General features: G+C 38.4%; 2 protein-coding genes across 2 annotated transcripts; both read left to right on the forward strand.

Annotated features, from left to right (window-relative positions):
* Positions 1 to 8,163: 8,163 nt before the first annotated feature.
* LOC122419261 (aminopeptidase N-like) lies at positions 8,164 to 12,337 on the forward strand. Its single transcript, XM_043433681.1, has 9 exons — positions 8,164 to 8,681; positions 8,819 to 8,974; positions 9,069 to 9,709; positions 9,781 to 9,862; positions 9,951 to 10,614; positions 10,726 to 10,913; positions 11,095 to 11,409; positions 11,543 to 11,618; positions 11,779 to 12,337. Exons 1-9 carry the CDS (start codon positions 8,164 to 8,166, stop codon positions 11,923 to 11,925), a joined length of 2,787 nt encoding a protein of 928 aa, XP_043289616.1. The 3' UTR covers positions 11,926 to 12,337.
* Positions 12,338 to 15,961: 3,624 nt separating this feature from the next.
* LOC122419262 (aminopeptidase N-like) lies at positions 15,962 to 20,730 on the forward strand. Its single transcript, XM_043433682.1, has 11 exons — positions 15,962 to 16,467; positions 16,750 to 17,205; positions 17,306 to 17,489; positions 17,584 to 17,743; positions 17,968 to 18,049; positions 18,131 to 18,492; positions 18,582 to 18,865; positions 19,379 to 19,563; positions 19,662 to 19,970; positions 20,055 to 20,133; positions 20,225 to 20,730. Exons 1-11 carry the CDS (start codon positions 15,962 to 15,964, stop codon positions 20,471 to 20,473), a joined length of 2,856 nt encoding a protein of 951 aa, XP_043289617.1. The 3' UTR covers positions 20,474 to 20,730.
* The last annotated feature ends 361 nt before the right edge of the window (positions 20,731 to 21,091 follow it).

Consider the following 21,091-nt stretch of genomic DNA (forward strand, 5'->3'; position numbering starts at 1 on the left):
CAAACGGCTCCAGCGTTTTCAAGGTTCTCTATTTTTGGCCGGTATTTACCGCGAGCAAAACCCATTGCGTTCTAATTTTATCGCTATTTCTAAATTCACTGCAATAAGTTGAAAAAAAAAAAAAACTCGAGTGTTTTATTAAAATCATTCGTTGGACCGGAATTTCTTATAGTGTGAATCCTTCAGCAGTCGATTGTTTATGAGAACGCGACCGATATCATTTTTTTCCAAGTAATATTTGGTATTGATTTGATTGTACGTTGGTTTAATCCGGCGACGCGTTAAATAAAAGTATATCTCCAATCCACATGCGCGTGTGTGCTTTCAATGGCATGAATTTTTCGTATGGAACACGAGATAAAGTCGTATCTTTGTGATCTTCATTCTTCATTCGCCGGATCTCTACTTTCCTTGTTTTTTGTTTGCGTTATCTTGAAAAAAGTTGAAAAACGTGGAGCTCACTCCGTTGTTCCCGCCAGGGCATGTCGAATTGCAGGTACAGCAATCAATCTTTGTAAGTTGCTGTGAACGTGTTTTCAAATTTATCCGAAATGAATCAATTCTCATCTCTGCACTGACACTCTCAGATAACAAATTTTTCAGTACACAGAAGTTGAACAGTCCACTGGACTGGAAGATGATCCGTTCGCTTTCATTTATTTGATCACTGAGAAAAAAATTGTTGCAACCACTAAATGCCCTTAGTTGATATTTTTGTTGCTTGATCTAACTAACATCCGCTTGCGATGAATAAGGAATAGTTCACTTATGCCAATCACTTCATTTTTGTATATGTGATTTTTTTCAATATATGTGTGGAACTTATAATCGTTCATTTGGTAATCCCTGAAAGAAATTATATTATTGATCCATACCGATTATTGAAGAAGCATGATTTCATGCGACAGAATAATGAGAATCGGAGAGCAAATTCGAGAAGAATCATTCATAGTCAATTTTGAGATTGAGAGAGAATTACTTAATTTGAGATGGCGAGATGTGCAAGACAGGACTCACACGGTGAGATGGAGTTTCGACATTGGGATGGATACAACCGTGTGAGCTGAGAATTATCTATGTCTTACACCTTACATTCTATAGTTGAGATAAATTAATAAGTCGTAAACTAACCTTGATTAGGAGTATCACGAAATAGACAACTGAACCAATAATATGAATAGACCAGAGAATTATGCTTTCCTTATTTCTCTCAATCAATGTCGTTCTTTCTCTATCGATGATCTGCTCTCTACCGCTGTTATTTGCTTTCTTCGCCGAGACAAAAAAAAATTGTGTTGTCCTCATTACCTTGGAAACTACCAAAGCATCTAGGCCTCCTCTCAGGCTTGTTTTTCTGTGTCGATGTTCAGGTTGTGTGTGCGTTTGGTAAATATTTAGCATCAGTAGGCGATGAACATTTCTATTTTTTTCTTTAATCTTTATTATTTAATAACTATTTTAAACAGAATTAACTAGACGAGTGAAACCAAATTGTTTGTTCGAAGAACTTTAAACATTTGTTTATTTCTACTTAATTCACATACACTTTTATGATATATTAATTTGAAGATCAAGTACTGAAGTGTCTAAACTGTAGCCATCATGATTTGTGGAAAATAAATAATTTTGATCGTCGGATTTTTCTTCATGTAGCTTAACAAAATCTTATTGATGACGAACCAAAACAATTGTTCATACAAATGTCTATTTCGAAAGAAAGTTCTAGCAACAAAATATGACGTTAGAGTAATCCAAATATCATCACCTTTAATTGTATTAATCCAAATTGCTATCTATTTGAATCATTATCTATAATTATGTAAAATTTAACAAATATTTTATCGTGCGTATGGGACTGAATATCTTAGTTAAATTGAACATTTTTGTTAAATTCATTTAAATTTCATCGTTTCATGAAAAAATCAAGCCCATTAAAGGTTTCGAATTATAACCGAGTGGGGCGTATTCTTGTCCTGCATCCACTTAATTTTGATCGTTTCAGAAAACTGATAGGAAAAGTTGATATTGTCAATTAATCGTTGAATTTATAACGATCACGTTTAAATGATTAAGTTATTGAAATCCGAGAAAATCACATTTCGAATCTATCAAAACATTCATTGCCAATTTTTTCCGCGGTACTGAAGAGCAAAAATAAAGCGCAAATCGAAATTCTTGTATACGATGAATTTCAACCGTTCGTCCCCGTTCATTGGACGTCGCGAAATGCAGTAAAAAGAGAGAAGAGAAAGAGAGAGATGAAGAGGAGTAGAAAGACAGAAAAGGTTCCGAGATTCGAGTTGAATGGAAAATAAAGGAGACGAGATGGTCCACGAGAGAAGAAGCCGAAAAAGTATATGCAAAAGAAGAAGAGAGAATATCTGGTAGCGGTTCTCATCATCCTCCGCTAATATTTACTCGCGTGAACACAAAAGCATCGTACACGTTATATATTTCAAAGACTGAAGACAGATAAAGAGAGGGAGAAAAATGATATAGGAAGAGAAAGAGCGAAAGGAAGAGGAGAGAGAGAGAGAGAGAGAGAGAGAGAGGGGGAGAAAGACTAACCGTTTTTCCCTGATAAAAATGTCCGGAAGTCGACCTCGTCTCCACCGCTACATCGACTAGACGTTCAACTCACTCGAGCTCGTTTCCCTTTCCTCGCTCACTCTTTCACTGCAATGATGGTCGTCTTGGTGGTCCGGCTCTTCGCCCGGCTTTCTCCTTCATCCACGTGACTCTCTATAGCGCTTTTATAGAAGATTTCGCGTGGAAACAGTGAGGGAGGGTTTAAAGTCAACCGCTCACATGACGATGGTCGTTGCATATCCTAGTCTCGTGTGTCGTGTATGCATCTAAAAATGGAATTCAACCCTCCATGATAAACCGTCCACGTCAAAACCAAACATATTTTCTTTTCATATAAATTCATCCACACGCACGTACACATTTTTCTCTCCGTTTCTTACCTTTATTCCCTCGCGATCATCGCATTCAGAAACCTGACAAATTCATTTTAAATTATGCGACAAACGTCTCTGTTTTTTTATTCATGAGGAAAGCTTCGTGATGGGTAGGCAAGTGAATTCATGGATAGAAACGAATAGTCTTTCGCAGGTTCCCATCGAGCTTTTTCCGAGCAGTTTTTTTTTCAAGCAAACTCAATTTTCATTTTTTATTACCGAATTCACTGTTTTATATGTTCCATGAAAAAAATAGGTTTGCTTGCTTAATGAAATGTTTTTAATATAAAGAAAGCTCGATGCGCGACCACACTTTTGTAGAAAGAGGTTGGACCATAATTATCAGGAAGTACTATTAGCTTCCTCTACAACATTTCTGAACAGATTTTGAGTAGAAAGCGATAGCGCATCTAGAGGCTTTCTCCTTGTGAGTGCACGCCCTCTTGGTTCCATGATACGGTCCCTAACGAGAAGCAAGCTGTGATATATCGCCGGAGGATGCTACGTAGCGAATATTGAATTTGCTCGGGATCGAGAACAGCAGCAGTCGAGCTCGTATAGATAAATGGATCGTAATATCGAAAAATCTTTGTTAATTTTGCTTGGACGTAATTCTCTATTCTGGAAGATGAAAAGAGAATGACAAGCGAGTGATGAATTTGCGCATGAATTTTTCGGAATAAATAACAGGATACGAGGGAAGCTCTTCACAAATATTTCTAGGCCAAGCTTTAAGTTTGAGAGAATAAATTGTTTGGAGCGGTGAAATATAGCGATATGTGGGCATGTGGTCAACGCTGGATATTTAGATGATGCTGACTGGGCTCCATTTCACCATGGCACTTTAAACAAGCATCGCGGGTGAAACGCGGGTCCTTCGGTCTCCGTTGGATCCTACAACGGTTAACTATGTCTGCAGAATCTAGAGGGTCGAAGCTTTCAAACGGTGCCGTAATCAAATTACCAGCAGGATTGGTTGGGACGTTGGCGCACGTGGTCTGTTGTAGAAATGGTCGAGGAAATGCCTCCCGGCATCTGTATATTATGTAATATAGATATATTCCCGTAAACATGTACATGAGTGTATGCTGGTATATTAACCTGTATATACCAACAGTTTGAAGGCCCTGGGCCAAATACGTCAACATTTGCAGCGTTAACTGCGAAGAGTTTCACCGAAGGTTGCCAACTGATGTAATTCAACTGGAAATCGCAGAAGTTACATTTGCAGAGCTTCAAATCTCTCCGCTTTCTCGATTTTTATCTCTTATTCCGCTGATCCGTTTACGGAGGTGAATTTCCGATTTTTTTCCCCGTCGTAGAAAATGTCGGTGCCAGGCATAAAAAAGAGTGTCCGGATTAAAGGAGAAACAGGAAATGGGAAAGTGGCCTGTATACTGTGAAAAGTAAGAACGGACCGTGAGAAGAGATTATTGATGCTGGACCACTCGCTTATTGGAATATCATTTCCCTCGATTCATCCGGACAGGTAAATCTTTTCAGAAACATCCTGCCATCAACGTAGTGCGTAGTTATTCGCATGGAGATGGAACAAGGCCTCGGGCCAAGGACGTGGGTTTAACGAGGAGAGGAAAGCCACTTTTGTCAAAATGCAGCTTTGGAATACGTCACGAAGCTAAAGTGTACAGATCATGTTAAGAGAATAAAATATCATGATAATCATGATAATATTGTCTCCAAGGACAAACTTTTCACAAGGCCCGAAAGCTGCAAACTGTGAACCACGAATAACGGAATATCGATACTAATTGTATTGAACTTGTTAGATCAAAGCAGTTCGAATAGTGGTCATCTCATAGCTTCACTAAGTTTATGGAAATAAGCTCTTCGCAAACCTAAGCACGAACAATGCCAGAAACAGGGACGTGGCTAGATAACCGACAGTGGAAAGATACATTTGGTGGTGGCCGACAACGGGCAGACTATTCACTGACCAAACATACAGGATGGTATGCGATACAGGTATGTTAATCACAGCATCTGGAACATTTCACAACGGTCCAGACGTTAGCATAGTTTGCACTGTCGAGCGTGGGCTCTGTGATCACTTTGCTCGCGGATGCACCATTGAATATTCAAATAGCTAATTGAGGACGCAGGGCTTCGGAGAAGTAGTTGTAATCAGAACGTAATCAGGTTATTGATGCATCGAATTATAACCGAAAGGTTCAACGACTTACACAAAAGTTTATAGTTATCTGCACATAATTTTGAGGTTGCTGCTTGAAACTTTTGAGGTCAATAGATGTCCATAAAAATGTTTCTAATCGTTGACGAATATCTCCTGAATGTACTGTTTAAAGGAAAACTTAGGTTACCGAACTAGTTTTGGAGAAATTAAAAATGTCGAAGTTGAGCCAAAATGTCATTTCATTGCATCGGTTGAATGGAACGTAGCCTTCACACTTTTTTGCTCATATCACTTTTATTAATGAAGAAATTCATTTGAAAAACGACAGTTTTGATCAGGACGATATGTAGAATGAGTTTACTGAAAATAACGGATAGTTTACCTATTTAAATGACAAGAAATCACCGAAAACATGAGACTGCATCACTATCATATCGGGTTAACTGAGACTGCAGTGTAAAAATGCGGCAACGTTGCAACTACGACACCAACGAGAGCAATTCCTTGACAGGCAATCGTTGACATAATAACCTTTAAAAACGCCGAGCCAAACAAGTAACCCGTACGCGGAGGCACAGAGCTCACTGCAATTTTAAATTATTAAGAACAAATTTTCTGTTAACCTTGAGTGATTAAAATAAACGTATTTGTGAATAATAATTAATATTATCACTCATACACTTGAAAATTTTCGCATTGTTCATCCGAATGAATGGTAAGCATTCAGTATCTATAAGGTGGCATTGCTGACGTCACTCAATGTATTAGCATAGGAGCTTCGTCTCTTACCCCCACCCTCTAGAAAGATTTAGCAACAACTTTAATAGCAACCATCGAGATTCTATGCCCACTATATTCTCCTGCACGAATGTGAAAAAATTGGACACGATGAGTTGTCTTAACAGCGTACGTGACTTTCAATTTTCGCCTTCCTACTTTTCTACAGGTTTTCAACATATTTCACAACAATGAAGATACGGTGTGAGGTTTAAACTACCATGGCGTGATTCAAGAGCTCGTGGAACGTTTTGAAAATTAATGAGTCGGAGGTCCATCGAGCCCCAGGCAAAGTCAGCGACGGTGGATGTCACTTTTTTATCATCTCGAAGAGGGGATTGTGGCGTGAACTATAAGCTCTTCCAGGACCTATCCTCGGGGCTTTCCCTTCAGCCATTGAAAGCGCCTGCGACGTGAAAATTTCAGAAAATGGAGGAAAACCCCTTTGGGCTTGAACCCGAGCTTGTGAATTGCTGTTACACCCTCAGAAACTACCATGTGCATATAATCATTCTGCAAAGCCAGAGACTCCTAGTTTTTTTATCCCGCATGACTGACTATTGAAGTGACATTCGGAGGAATGTTAAACCGTGATTAACGAACGTTTTGCTTGTCTCAATAAAACAAAAGTGTCGTTACTAACTTGGCTGTATTCATCAACGACTTGTAGCAAGCTTCGTTAATGCATTCTCGATTCTTTTCCAGCTCGATTATCCTATCGAATTTTTATACTGCAATCGATAAACGTAAAAGACTCCCAAAACATACATTTTCACTGACAACCATTTTTATTCTTCAACCAATGAAACGAGTTTAAATTTCACGAAACGTGGATGTGACCCATATACTGTTGTGGAAATATTTTCCCCATGGAGTCAACCGTATCCCTTTTGGAACATTCTAAAGCTCACTAGTTACATTCCTGCAATAATTAATCTCAGCCGGTTGAAAGCCAACATTGTCCATATTCCCGAAGGTACGATAATGTGCCATTGTCATTATGCCCCAGTGGTGAAAGATAATAGCGACACCGACTTTGCAACATGCATGAAAACTGTAGCTTTTTCTCTTTGCTTTCGGTTGTTATGCATCTTCATTAGGTGTATAAACTTCAGTGTATTCTCCCATTGATGGACTGGAGACGAAACAGACTATTTCGACTATTTCAGTTACTAAATAAATCACGCTTATCTTTGTTTCCTCAAAATATCCTGGAGAAACGGGGAATGGCTCACTTCAATTAATGTTATTCGATGTCCTTGGAAAACAAAATCGTAGTCAGGGCCGGAGCTCTATCTTATCCATAAGAAACAACAACGACGAGGATCTTGGTGGGGAAGAAAAAATCGAATCACAAGGATTCATATGGTGCGTGCTTCAGAGCTGTTTTATGAGTCCCGAGTGAACCAACTGCTTAGAACCAAAGCCCCAGCGCTACGTATCTCGGGATTATACGAGGATTCCCCGTTCAATTACATGCAAATCTTGTCGGATCCGTGCCCAATAAATCTCAATACTGTGAAATCGAACGAAATCGATCGAGTGAAAGTATATACGGGAACTTTACGAGGGTGACAGATTGGAATCTTGGTTAATGATGAAAAAAATAAAGCCGAATAATAAAATAGCAATTTGAGACTCGTGCTGGCGAATATAATCCATTAAATTGGTTAAATATTTTTCATCTATCGGTTGTGCTGTCTTCCATCGTTCTAATCGTCGTAAGATCTTTAAAGACTGATGGGATTTTTTGATGAGCCACTCAAATTTTTCAAGAGCTCCAAGCATCTGTGAACCGATCGCACTGTCATTCTCATACAAGTTTAAATTCACTGCCTTCTAATTTAATTTAACAGGGCTCTTCGTGTGAATGAAACGAGCCAGTGAACAAGAAAGTTGAGAGTAAAATTGATTGGTAATGCGGCCTGAATGCCTACGAAGTGGATGGAAGTGAGGCTGACCGTGTACTTTCATGACGTTGGCGTAAAAAACGTCAATTTTAAAATGCCCAGCAGGTTCCGGCATCGCAAGCATACATGCAACAATTGATTATGGCCGGAAAAACATTTGTGTTGGTAAGCACTGGTTGTCAGGAACTTTTTATCAGTAATTCGTTTGCACTCCGAGAAATCTCTGTTTTTCTTCGATATAACCGTCCTGATACCAAATGTCTCCTTACACAAATGGAACTGAAGATTGATTCCTCCTCCGATGACAGATTAGATAGTTCGTTCAGTAAAAATTGGAGCCTCGTTACTCTCATTGACGAAGATGGCGAGGTTGAATGTGGTCGCCTCGCTCGTTTTGGTATTCATTTTATTATATCGTTCTGACGCCGTTCTCTACGGCGAGTCTACGAAAAGCGATCACGAAGGAGTTTCTACGAATGAAAATGATCCATCCTGGTACAGACTTCCGGATTACGTGTTACCAGAAAAATACGAATTGTGGATATTGCAACATCTTGCCGTGAAGAATTTCACGTATGAGGGACGCGTGAAAATCGACCTGCGAGCTGTTGCAAAAACAAAAGTTTTTATGGTCAACGTTGTTGGTCTGGAAATTCATCGTGAAAAGTCTCAAGTTCGGACAATCGTCAACGGTACTATCGGTGTGGACGTGCCAATTGTAAGACAAGAGCTCGACATCAGAAGACAGATGTACATCATTTCATTCCTGGATGACATTCCTCCTGGTCAGTACTCGCTGTCGCTATTTTTTGTTGGCCAAGTCCTCGACGATTTGAATGGTTTCTACAGGAGTTCGTACGAATCAGGAGGAAATACACGGTAATTTATAACTAATCTTTTAGATCGTATTCTAGGATTGGTGCTGACTCAGAGTGTTTCGATGCCAACTTGGAAAAGCATCTACCTCGTAGCTACCTGAACCCAACATCGTGATGTTTCTTTTTTTTTATCTTCAGATGGCTCGGAGTCACGCAATTCTCCTCGATTTTCGCACGCAAAGCTTTCCCATGTTTCGACGAGCCTTACATGAAAGCCACGTATCGACTTCACATTGGACATTATACGAATGAAACGGTCACCTCAAATACGGCGCCGGAGCTGGTACAAGAAATGTATGTGTATTTAGATAAAATTGAGGTATTTTTCATTGCCTCTAAATTATAGAGAAATGGACTATGTACTTGAACGAAAAATCTCGATTCTCAGAAAACCAGGATATTTGCTAACGACCCTGGCAGAAACCCCGGCAATGCCAACGTATCTCGTAGGCTGGGCAATCCATGATTTTGCGTTGTCCAAAGCAAAGAATTCAAGTTCATTCGGACTCTGGACTCGGGAGAAAATGGTAGATCGAGGCTCGGCGTTTCTCAACGCGTGTCCCAAAATCTACGAAGCTCTCGACGACTGGATACGAGTTAAAAATCCAATCACGAAGATGGACCAGATCGCAGTGCCTGATTTTTACTGGTCCGCTATGGAGAATTGGGGAATGGTGACATTCCGGGAGTCCGTAATACTCTGGGGAAGCGGTGTCACACCCACCAGCAAAGTTCGTAGTGGACTCAGCACAGTTGCCCACGAATACGCTCATACTTGGTTCGGCAATTTGGTCACTCCGAAATTTTGGAACGTAGCCTGGTTGAAGGAAGGCTTTGCCACGTTTTTTGGGAGTTACATCCTTGACATTGTTAACGAGGATTTGAAAATGATGGATTCTTTTGTTGTTGATATCCTTCAGCAAGCGTTGTTACACGATTCTGTTCCGCACAATAGAACAATGAACGGTAAAGGGGTTGGGAGTCCAGAAAGTATTCCGGCCTGCATGGATTTTGTGACTTATAAGAAAGGTTCGTGACCAACAAGCATTCCTGGTTTTGATAACACAATTCTCACATGTCCATGATTATTTTTTCCTTAGGGGCTTCGATTATTCGAATGGTGTACTACCTCGTCGGAGATCTCGCTTTCCAACGAGGATTACAATCCTACGTGGCATCGTTGTATGTAATAAAACCAATGAACTTTGTACCAAGCACTGCGATGTCATCATTCGTTATTTTCGTTCATAAATCTTGTGAATGTTGTCAGAGCCAACAAATTTTCAGTCCCAAGTGATTTCTACGAGCACTTACAACGTTCTGCTGATCAAATGAACTCGTTCAAAGAACCGGTTCAGTTGAGCGACGTCGTCGAATCTTGGGCAAATCAACCTGGATATCCTGTGATCAGTGTAACACGTAATTATTCTACCAGCATCACAGAAATGAGACAAGAGAAATTTTATAGGAACAAGAATAGACGAAACGGTGAATACGAAAACCTGCGCTGGTGGGTTCCCATCAATTTTGCAACAATCCAATCTCGTCCTCTTTCCAAAAAATCAACGATCTGGATTAGACCACAGAATCACAGTATTATCGTGTCAACGATTCAACCCATCGAAACAATAATCTGCAACATCGATCAAGCTTACTACTATCGAGTCAATTACGATCGGGAAAACTGGCAGAGACTCATCAATCACTTAATGTCTGGCAACTTCGAGACCATTGGCCCGATGAACAGAGCATCCTTGCTTGATGACTCTTACAATCTTGCAAGAGCTGGTTATATCGACTACTCGATACCCTTGGACCTCTCGAGATACTTGATTCACGAAACAGATTACGAGCCTTGGGCTGCAGCGATCACAGTTTTCGATTTCCTAAACAGCATGCTCAGTGGCCTGCTGGATATCGAAACAGCATTTCAAGTAAGTTGAGTGTGCAGTGGAACTTTTGACCATTGCAATCTCCGAATTTCGGGTTCTTCGGTTCATTTAAATGGAAGGTCGCAAGTTTTACTTATTTCATTGGAATTGCAGGCCCACATCAATCGCATCATCCAACCAATCTATGAAAATTTAACCTTCCATCAAGCTCCAAGTGATAAAATGCGGACAGGAATTTTGCGAAATATTATTGTATCAACAGCGTGTTCGATTAACAATGCACATTGCTTGTCGGTTGCGAATTCATTGTTCAAAGAATGGCTGGCAGATAATGACAAAAGGTGAGGGCTAGAACAAATCGAAATGATTTTACTGTGAAATTACTCACTGTTTTCGTTTCGAATCATATATAGTCAAGAATTTGAAGATTCAAACGCATTTTCAATTTGAATATTGTCAAAGTTTAATGTCTCAATCCACTGACATCATAAAACCGTATAAAACTCGAGCAATTTATTACAGAATAAATCCAGACTCTAAAAGCACCGTTTACTGTGCTGGCATACGTTTGGCTAGCTCAAAAGATTGGCATGAGGTTTTACAAATACTTCTCCACACTGAATTGCATACGGAACAAGAATTGTTGATTGCTGGCCTCGGTTGCACGAATAATTCAACACTGATAAGAGAATTTCTAAATTATTCTCTCTACGATGGTCCTGAGATACGAAAGCAGTACAGGCTCACTTTATTCGACGCTGTTCTCAGAGGAAATCCGGCAAATATGGAATACGTTTTAACCTTCGTCAACGAAAATCTGCAAAAAATCATTGCCGTGTAAGAATTTTTTGAATGCAGAGTAATTAACACATCAAGCGACAAAACGTGATATCTCATGAGCCACTGTCAAAAGAAATACTTTTCCAGCCGTCGATAACGATCCTTTGTTTCTCTCAATTTCTACTTGCAGAAGAGATTCTTGGTTTTTGCTGAATATTTTCGAAGCCATCAAGAAGCGAGTAGTTTCCGAGGACCAACTGCGTAAGGTAAAAATCGTTACATCTTTATAATGCAAATATTTTTGGAATCTCTATCAATACAGTGACTGTTGCTCGAACCAACATGAAAATTTGGTGCTTTATTTTATAAATTTTGTGAAAATTCAGTTCAATAACAAAGATCATGCTTTTCTGAATCTGTTAACAGTTTGAAATTCTTGTGGAACGCAGCGCTGAATTAATTGGCTTGAGCATAAACAATGCTCGTGAAGTTATCGAGTTCGCGGAAGATAATGTGTCATGGATACGTAGTTACGCTCCGAAAATCAAAAAATGGTTGGATTTGAACAAATGAGGCTATTCAGTGTCGGGATCAATATAAATATAACCAACTATGATACATTTTTCAGGAGTTCAGAAAAGACGTGTAATAATTTGGCTACAAGAAAAAAAATATAAGAAATGAAAATAAAAACCTTTCGGTTGGAGAAAATCATTGCGAATGAAATTCGTACATATTATCGGTTGAGCTCAACGAAAATGAATCAATGTTGTTTTCGATAGGAGAGTACATTGAGACACCGTCGGATCGCAGCACTGGATGGTTGTTCGAATCGTGTTATCGACTCTATATTTAAATGACATTTATTCAATCAAAAAATTCAATCACTAAGTACTCGAATATTTGAGTCTGTTTAGTCGTTCAACAGAATCACACGGATTCAGATTCACGTATAAGTCACAAATTCAAACTAAAAAATTCGAGTGAATGATAAAAAAGCTTCAATTTCTGAAGTTCTTTTTTACCGAGTGTCTGATGATCGGTCGGTAATAAAATGTTTTCAATAAAATTGCTAGATCAATCTTAAGGAAGTTGAGGCTGTACAGTCATTTTTTTAACCCAAAAGTTATGACCTGTACCTTTCAAAATTTAGGCCAGTTTACAGTTTGACAATGTTGCAGACACTTTAAAGAAAAGTTGGGGAAAAAAAGACGAAAAACTGGTGAAAGCTCAATCGAAAACACGAACGGTGACGATCCTAGCCTCAAAAAACTGCACGGGAAACAGACTATTATTAATATAATCTCAGCAAATCTCCTAATAAATCTGAAAAAAATTGACATTGTTCAGCAAGCCTTGCTCATGTTGCCCAAAAAATTTCATATTTTTAGCATCATTTTTAACGGAGATATCACTGAATGTGTCTTGACTTCCATAAGATTACATGTTATTTGGCCCAAATTGTTATTGATTTTTCTCAGCAACAACGCTCCTAAACTGTCTGAAAATTTAACAGATTCTTTTTTACACTTCACTTTATAAGATGCAATCGGTTTAAAAGCGATGACATCATTTTCATTCTAATGCCTCAACTTCCTTAGGGCTATTTTAGACCAAACTTCAGCCTGGAATAGTTTCACATTTATTTTTAGCAATTTCCCGCCAGCAAGACGCAGCTAGAGAAAATCGACAAGAGAAACTTCTAACTCACGATGACGACCACGATGGTCATCCGGCGTAAATCCACTCACCATCGTTAAAACTGGATCACATTGTTGTGTAAAACTCTCCCGTCCTTCTCAAAATCCTGAACCAATTCAAAACTCAAGTCTAGTTTCCCACGCTTTTCCCACCAATAACCAAACCATAACTGTAAATCACATGACAAAAGAACACTGACAAAAAATTACATGGCAATATGTCACAGGGACAAAATATCATACAGACAATATATCACCATTAAATTACTTTGCATGGTAAAGGTAAAGGTAAAGGTCCCTAGTGACGATGTTTGAGCACGATGCAATTCAAAGAAGCTACTTGGTAACAGATTCGGTGGCAAGGTTTTTTCATACTATTCCTTTGTCCTTCATTTGTTGAAATACAGGTGAAGATTGGTGGTTGCTTTTGCAGAGTGACAGAATTAAAAGAGGTAAAGATTCCAAAAAGGGAAAACCTTGAAGTACGATGGAGGGAATGACAACATAACATTTTAATGACGCGACGATATGAACTTTGTAAATTCGTTGTTGATTCGATGGAGTGCTTATTTAAACCATTGTAATCTATTTCAAATTGACACTAGGAGCTTGGATAAACTTTCAACAATGTACTCGTATTATCTCGATTTTTCTGTGTCTCGCTCTATGAGCAAAATGATACCGCAAAGTACTCGACATGAATTACATACATGCTCATGTGTAATGTCGGTCGGAAGTATGTGTAATTACAAAGCTTGTCAGAGAGCCACTCAAGCGTATCGTTTTGTTGGGATTGCAATTAAGATTAATAATTTTTTTCGTAACGGAAATTGAAGAATGAAAAACCACGTTTGAGACATAAGAGTCTCGGTTTTAAATTGTATTAGATTTTTTTAAATGTTTGCACATTTCTATCGTTTTTATAAAAATTATCCACTTTAAGTTGACATAGCTATGAAGTCATCGATTTTTTAGAAGGGATCTATACGAAAGATTGCTTACTCTATAAATGATTTCATATCACATTATGATTTGAACTTTTTCGATAAACGGTAATGATTTAATTAAGACAGATCGAAAAGCAAACTTTTAACTTCCAAAAATTATAAAGTGCGTTCGTCGTAAACGGAGCGCGTTGTGTTGTGGAGAGTAAGAAAAAAAAATCTGATGTCCTAAATTGCCCTTCACATTCCTTGAGAATAGTCGGCCAGAAACCTCGGTTAAAAATATAAATTCGTTCGACGATATGAAAGAAAATAATACTTCTCGGCAATGATGTGTTCTTTGAACGATTGATTCATGCAACATCACTTATCAACATCGATTCGATCCGATCGAATTCCCCATAACTCGGCGAATACTGATAAAACATCACGAGATAACGGCCCCAGTACACGAAATATTGAATTGATTTTTTAAAAAGCCAGTCAAGCAAAACGTTACTTGGACAAAAATATTGCTTGCTTTGAGAATTTCAAAAATTTCTTCGACCAGATGCATTAATATTTTACAATTGTTTGTTTAAGCTTTTTCAAAATAGCTTGATTCACGAAATGTATTATGTACACTGATCCACGAAATATGATCGAGTCACACAATATTCCTTTTTTTATTCACGATGCGTCATCCAATTTAATCTCAGTGGCAACAACCCTGATTAAGAAAAGAGGATTATAATATTTCAAACATAGAAAAAAATGTTTTTTTTTTTAATGTATGATATTTTAATTTGTGCAAAACTTTTTTATAATAATTATTGTAGCCAGTATTTCCGAAAATATTTAATTGATCTCAAAATCACTGAAAGACGATATTTCTTTCAGCGTCAAGTAATCAAAAAACTATTTCATTTGAACCATTTTCGAAGGCTACTATTTATAAAAGTGGTATCTTTTACCATTCAAGTGGTAAAAGCTTCACCATTCCGCAGCATATATAAAAAATTGCGAAAAAAGTGACTTAGTAGACAGAAATCGTCTTGCTCATACCCACAATCTTGAAAATATCTGACCGTTTTTTTGTTCGACGTTGACCTATTTCACGCGTTAAAAGAATTCCCCTTAAAATACAGCAGGACTTTCATTCGTAATCAGCGGCGAGGGCAATTCATCGAATCGTCTTGATAAATGGTGATTGTCTGGTTCTGAAACTGAGATAATTTCTTTTTACCTTGATCAGAACAAATCTTCACACATAACCCATTATTACTTTTGAATATGAAATAATATCAGTCCTCGTAGATTGAAATTTTTATGGTTGTTGGCTTATTTCTCATTATTAATCGTGCTTACTTAAATCATGTTACATTAATTTTGGTCCTGGAATTGGAGATTCATACAACAACAGTACGGAGTCAAGATTGAATAAAGACGAATCAACAATCGTAATTGCAAATCATGATGAAGCTGTTTCTCTAAAAATTGTGGACTGATCCCGTTTGATTCCGGCGACCCGCGTTTCCTTTTTCAATAAAGCTGTCACGAAAAAGAAGATAACGAATCTCGGAGTTAATCTAAGAATTTTGTAATTTTCTTTTGTGCACATGTTGTGAAAACCCAAGTGATGTCCGAGCCGGATTTGTTCAATCGGGCAAGATAAACCAACCAAAAATGCTTTCAATGATTGGACCAATTTGGTTCCACCAAAAAAAAAAAAAAAATTAAAATTGAATAAGATAACAACTTTATCATCATTAGCCCATCGCTCTGTTCGCTGAAGCTCAGTGATAAGATTAGACAGAGACCCGACATGTTTTTAAAATCACGTTATCTAGGCCCAGGAGACGTTATAAAGGTGTGGAACCACGTAAGCTGATTCATTATTCACTTTTTTGTTCGCGACTACATCAACCATTGCAAAAGCACATTTGCTTGTTCGCGTTTTCGTAAATTGAAAAAAAAACGAACAGGATGTCGTTCCTGTGGCATGCCCTGTCATGTATTTTACTGGTGGCTCTGACGGATGCAGTTCCTCTCGCTAAGGATGTTGGCGTACCACTTAACAATCAAATTCCACGAGATGCAAAAGCAGTCAATTATAGTCTCCCGACAACAGTGATACCCAAACATTATACAATTCGGCTTGAACCTAACATTGTTCCGGGTCAATTTACGTTCAAGGGTGAAACCGATATCCAAATACATTTCAACGTGCAAACGGATACGATCGTGCTACATGCTATGAATCTTTCCATCGATGGGAATTACACAGAACTTCTTGATTCGACTAGGAAAGTACCATCAGGCGTCAAACTGAGCAGTACTTACGATGAAGTCACGCACTTCTACACATTAAAACTGGGGAGGATGATTCCCAAAGGTGATTATGTATTGAAAATGAAATACACTGGAATATTACACGACGATATGAATGGATTCTACCAAAGTTCATACTTCAACGATCAAGGTGAAAAAGTGTAAGTAAGATTCAGTATATACAGTCAAAAACTTGAAAACTGTTTGCGAAGATTAACATTCTTCGTGATTTGAATGCATCATTGAATGAATCGTTTTGCTAGAAGGAAATGTTTGTGTGTCATCGACTGATCATACAGGAAAATCTAACATAGGAAAAGTAATATTCTCCGTTGTTGGAATGCTATTAGAACGGAGTCGTCAAATAATGAAGATTCTGAAATTCTGAACAATTGGAAAGCTCGTTCAAGGCATAAAAATTGTAATATTCTATTTTGTTTTAGATATTTGGCGACGACCCAGTTCGAGCCAACTTACGCAAGACGAGCTTTCCCATGCTTCGATGAGCCATCATTTAAAGCGAAATTCAAAATATTCATCACACATTTTGAAAACTACACAGCAGTCTCAAACATGCCAGCCGTTAGACAAAATAGGCCGGTGGGTGATAAAACGAAGTGGATCACTGAATTTGAAGAGACCAAGATTATGTCACCGTATCTCGTAGCTTTTGTTGTTTCGGATTTCAAGTATCTCTCAAATTCTGATGGATCATTCAGAGTTTTTGCAAGAAATAATAAAATTCATCTGGGTAGATTTGCTCAGGCCATAGGTCCTAAGGAACTCGCCATGTTAGAAAAATTCACAAATATCAAATACCAATTATCAAAAATGGATAACTTCGCGATACCACAGTTCCTCGCTGGTGCTATGGAGAACTGGGGACTGGTCACATACAGGTAAACATTCATATCGCACTTCCCTCCGTATTAAAAACTGTAAGAAACACGAAAGTCAGTTGACGATGATAATGTTGTTTTCCTTGTTTATTATCTAAAGGGAAAGTGCTCTTCTGTATGATGAAAAGAGCATGACGACGGAGACCAAGCAAGCAATTGCCAGTGTCATATCACACGAGTTTGCCCACCAATGGTTCGGGAATCTTGTCAGTCCTTTCTGGTGGGAATTCACATGGCTCAACGAGGGTTTTGCAAATTACTTCCAATACTGGATAACCGATCAGGTATGTAACAGCTATTGACGAATCATCAGATGCATTAGAATGGCCCATGAATTTCAGTTCAGGATCGTACACTCATTTGATTCTTAATTCGCAGGTTCAGCCCGAATGGCGCGTGATGGATCAGTTTGTGACCGAAAATCTCCAGGAAATAGCGTTCACCGCTGACGATAATAAGACCCAGCATAGCATGGATGTTCCGGTGAGCGATCCGGTTCAGATTTACAGCATTTTCGACAGCATTTCATACAGCAAAGGTGAACACTCTCATACACGGAGAGAAAAAAATAGTACTGGTTACCAAGCCAGATGGTATTGAGTTGAATCTGAAATTTTATTTTTTTTCGGATAGCACTGAGTACCATCTGGCTTGGTAACCAGTACTATTTTTTTCTCTCCGTGTAGTACATCCAACTCCATCGACTACCTGAAAGAATATTCAGATCATAACCAAAATGATTTTTATTCTCTTTTGTATCAGCTGGCTGTATCATTCGTATGTTTTCACACGTACTCACACCAACCGTATTCCAAACTGGGTTGCAGAATTATTTGACAGCAAAGTACGCAGGTCACGATGTTCGCTGTGCTTAAAGTATTGCACAGTTGATAATGATTTTCCTAATTGACCTTTCGATTTTTAGGAGTTATCAAGTGGCGACTTCTGATGACTTGATCAAAGAATTAGTTGCGGTCGGTAAAAGTATTCCGAACCTGAAAGATGCACTGGTTTCTTGGATCAGACAACCAGGCTATCCTGTCGTCACGGTTATCCGAAATCATACAACCGGAACCGCTGAAGTATCGCAAAAGAGGTTTTTAACAGAAAATACAACACAGCCCAGTACAGAGAAGTGGTATGTTCCAATAAACGTCGTTGTTGAAGGGGAATCGAAGGGCTTCTCAGAGACTAAGCCGACTACGTGGCTCAAAGATGACGGCAAATCCTTGTCACTCTCGGGATATAAGAACGGCAGCTGGATCATGCTGAACAGTCAACAAACTGGTCAGTGTTTGTTATGAATAGAGATGTTCGTACGAGCGTCCTAAATTGCTCATTAGATCGTTTAAATCAATGAAAAACCTTTCAATTAGGTTACTACCGTGTGAATTACGATCTCAAAAACTGGCAGCTGATCATCGATTATCTGAAAAACGAAAATATGACTGAGAAGATTCACACATTGAATCGGGCTCAGCTTCTGGATGATTCATTCCACCTTGCACAAGCTGCTGAACTCCCGAACCATTCTGTTTTCTTTGAAATGACGAATTACCTTCAACAAGAAAAAGACTACGTTCCATGGTATTCAGCCCATCGTGCGTTCGCCGTTCTCAACAGAGCTTTAGCGAACACTGGAAGTTACGATCTCTTCAAGGTACTTTATTTCAGATGGCATAGAAGCCTCTTTTGACAGAAGCACCGAGTTCACTATCCAAGTATTTGCTTAGAAACGAATTCTTTACCGTCATTATCACGACGATAACTCGAAAAATCCAAAAAAATATTAAACATTTTTTCTATCTTCACTGAATTTATATTCCTGTTCGTACGCTGTATTTGGACGTCGTAAGATTTTTTCTTCAATTTCTATATTCCACCATTTTCATGAATTCATTCGCTTAGAGAGTCAATGATAGTTTCCAGCAAGTATTTTTCGAAAACACAATCATTGCGACTTAACTATTCCCATTTTTTCGTATTCGTCGAATTAAGCAGTTGAATCTACACCGGTAAGAAAATCTTATCGCGCAACCAACGTTAAAAGTATAAACAGAGCGACTGCTGACGGGTTGAGATGAATAACATGTTGGGATCACCGATTCCGGAATTGGAAGTACTTAAACCAAACTGTTTAGCAACTTTATCACTTCCCTTCTCTTGCCTCCAGCTCTATATTCAACGGCTTACTTCAAACTTGGAAGCAGCGCTGGGCTATACCGAAAAGCAAAATGATACAGACATCGATAAAATGAACAGAGTAAACGTAATCAGAACAGCGTGTGCCATGGGTTCCGAAAAATGTTTGTCTGCTACTCACGAAATGCTGGTTGAGCACGTACTCCATTCCAACAAGTTAGTAATTTTTGGATATTGATATTGGTTTATAAAAGTCATCGATTTAGAAGCATTAAAAAAATTTTTTTTTCTCCGTTTATCTGTCATCCAAAAAGGACTTCAGCCGATCTTCAAAGCGTCGTGCTATGCGCTGGAATGAGGTCCGCGAGCGCTGAAGAGTGGGAACAAACTTACAATTATACAACGACCTTAAGCAAAGACTCCGACGAACGTCGTACCCTCTTGAACTCGCTCGGCTGTTCTTCTGATTCAGCAATTCTCAAAATGTACCTTCAAAAATCTTGGCTCATAGAAGCTGTTGTTAATAGAAATGACACCGTGAAAGCAGTGTACACTGGTGATATCAATGGAGTCGATGTCATCTTCAGTTTTATCAACGACAATTTCGCTACGATCCTTGACCGGTAAGTCAGGTTTTGAGTTTCTCGGAATCTGAAAACATGCATAAGCAGATGTAACCTGAGTTTTAAAAATCCTTTTTTCTGCAGTGACGGCAATACGGACGTCATGTTGCAATACCTTGTACAGATTGCAAGCAGAATGACAACCGATAAGCAGATCGAAAAGGTTCGTTATTTAAGACTATGAAAGAAATCAGAATCTGCTGTAAAAAATAGACTTTTACGGTTTGGTTATGTTCCTTGTTTCTCTTTTACAGCTGGAGGCATTTATTAAAAACTTGCCTGCCGAGCATAAATCCTTTGGGGAAGCGTTGACACGCGAAGCTGTTAGTAAAGCCAAGAAGAACGTCGAGTGGGTGACAAAATATGAAAAAGCCATACAAACATTTTTGGAAGCGCAGGGTTTGGTTGACAAGCATTCTCAACCCAATTCATCAAGCATTTCCCTTCCGAGCATCACGCTAGTAGGATTATTGACTCTCGCTGCAGTTTTTAGGCGAGCCTAAAATCATATTCGTATTAACCAAAAGAAGGTTGCTGATTTTAGTGAGTGACTATTGAAAAATATTTAATTAGAACAAAGTTCGTTCTTAAAACTACCAACCAAGTCACAAATTATTCGCAATTTATAAATTAAGGACTTTTCATAATATCTTGTAATTAAAAAAACAAATGTTCGTTTCCGTATCGGAATTGAATTAAATGAATCAAATCTCGAATTAATAAATAGAAAATTTACACCCGAAATATCGAATCGTATCTTATTTTCATTTATCTTGCTCCTTAACAACTTGACCGATTCTTGAACATTGTACAAATATTTGCAAGCTCTAAGCACTCGAAGTTGCGAGTTCTTACTCTCCTGATTTTCATGTATTATCTCAACGAATCAGTAATACACATTAGTTTTCACTACTGTAGTGTTTAACCCATTAATGCGTAAAACGATCATTTTGACACGCAATTCCAAGTACAAAGTTTTAACTGAGGAACATAAAAATAATTACAATAAATAGGTGCATAATTTGTTTCTCTCAAAGTCTCAACTTTACGGAAAAATTTATAGAATAAAGAGTGTTTAGGATCATCCAAAGAGTACGTTTAAATTTTTTCGGAATTTTTGA

Source organism: Venturia canescens, chromosome 1 (genome assembly GCF_019457755.1).
Source record: "Venturia canescens isolate UGA chromosome 1, ASM1945775v1, whole genome shotgun sequence".
Lineage (NCBI taxonomy): Eukaryota > Metazoa > Arthropoda > Insecta > Hymenoptera > Ichneumonidae > Venturia > Venturia canescens.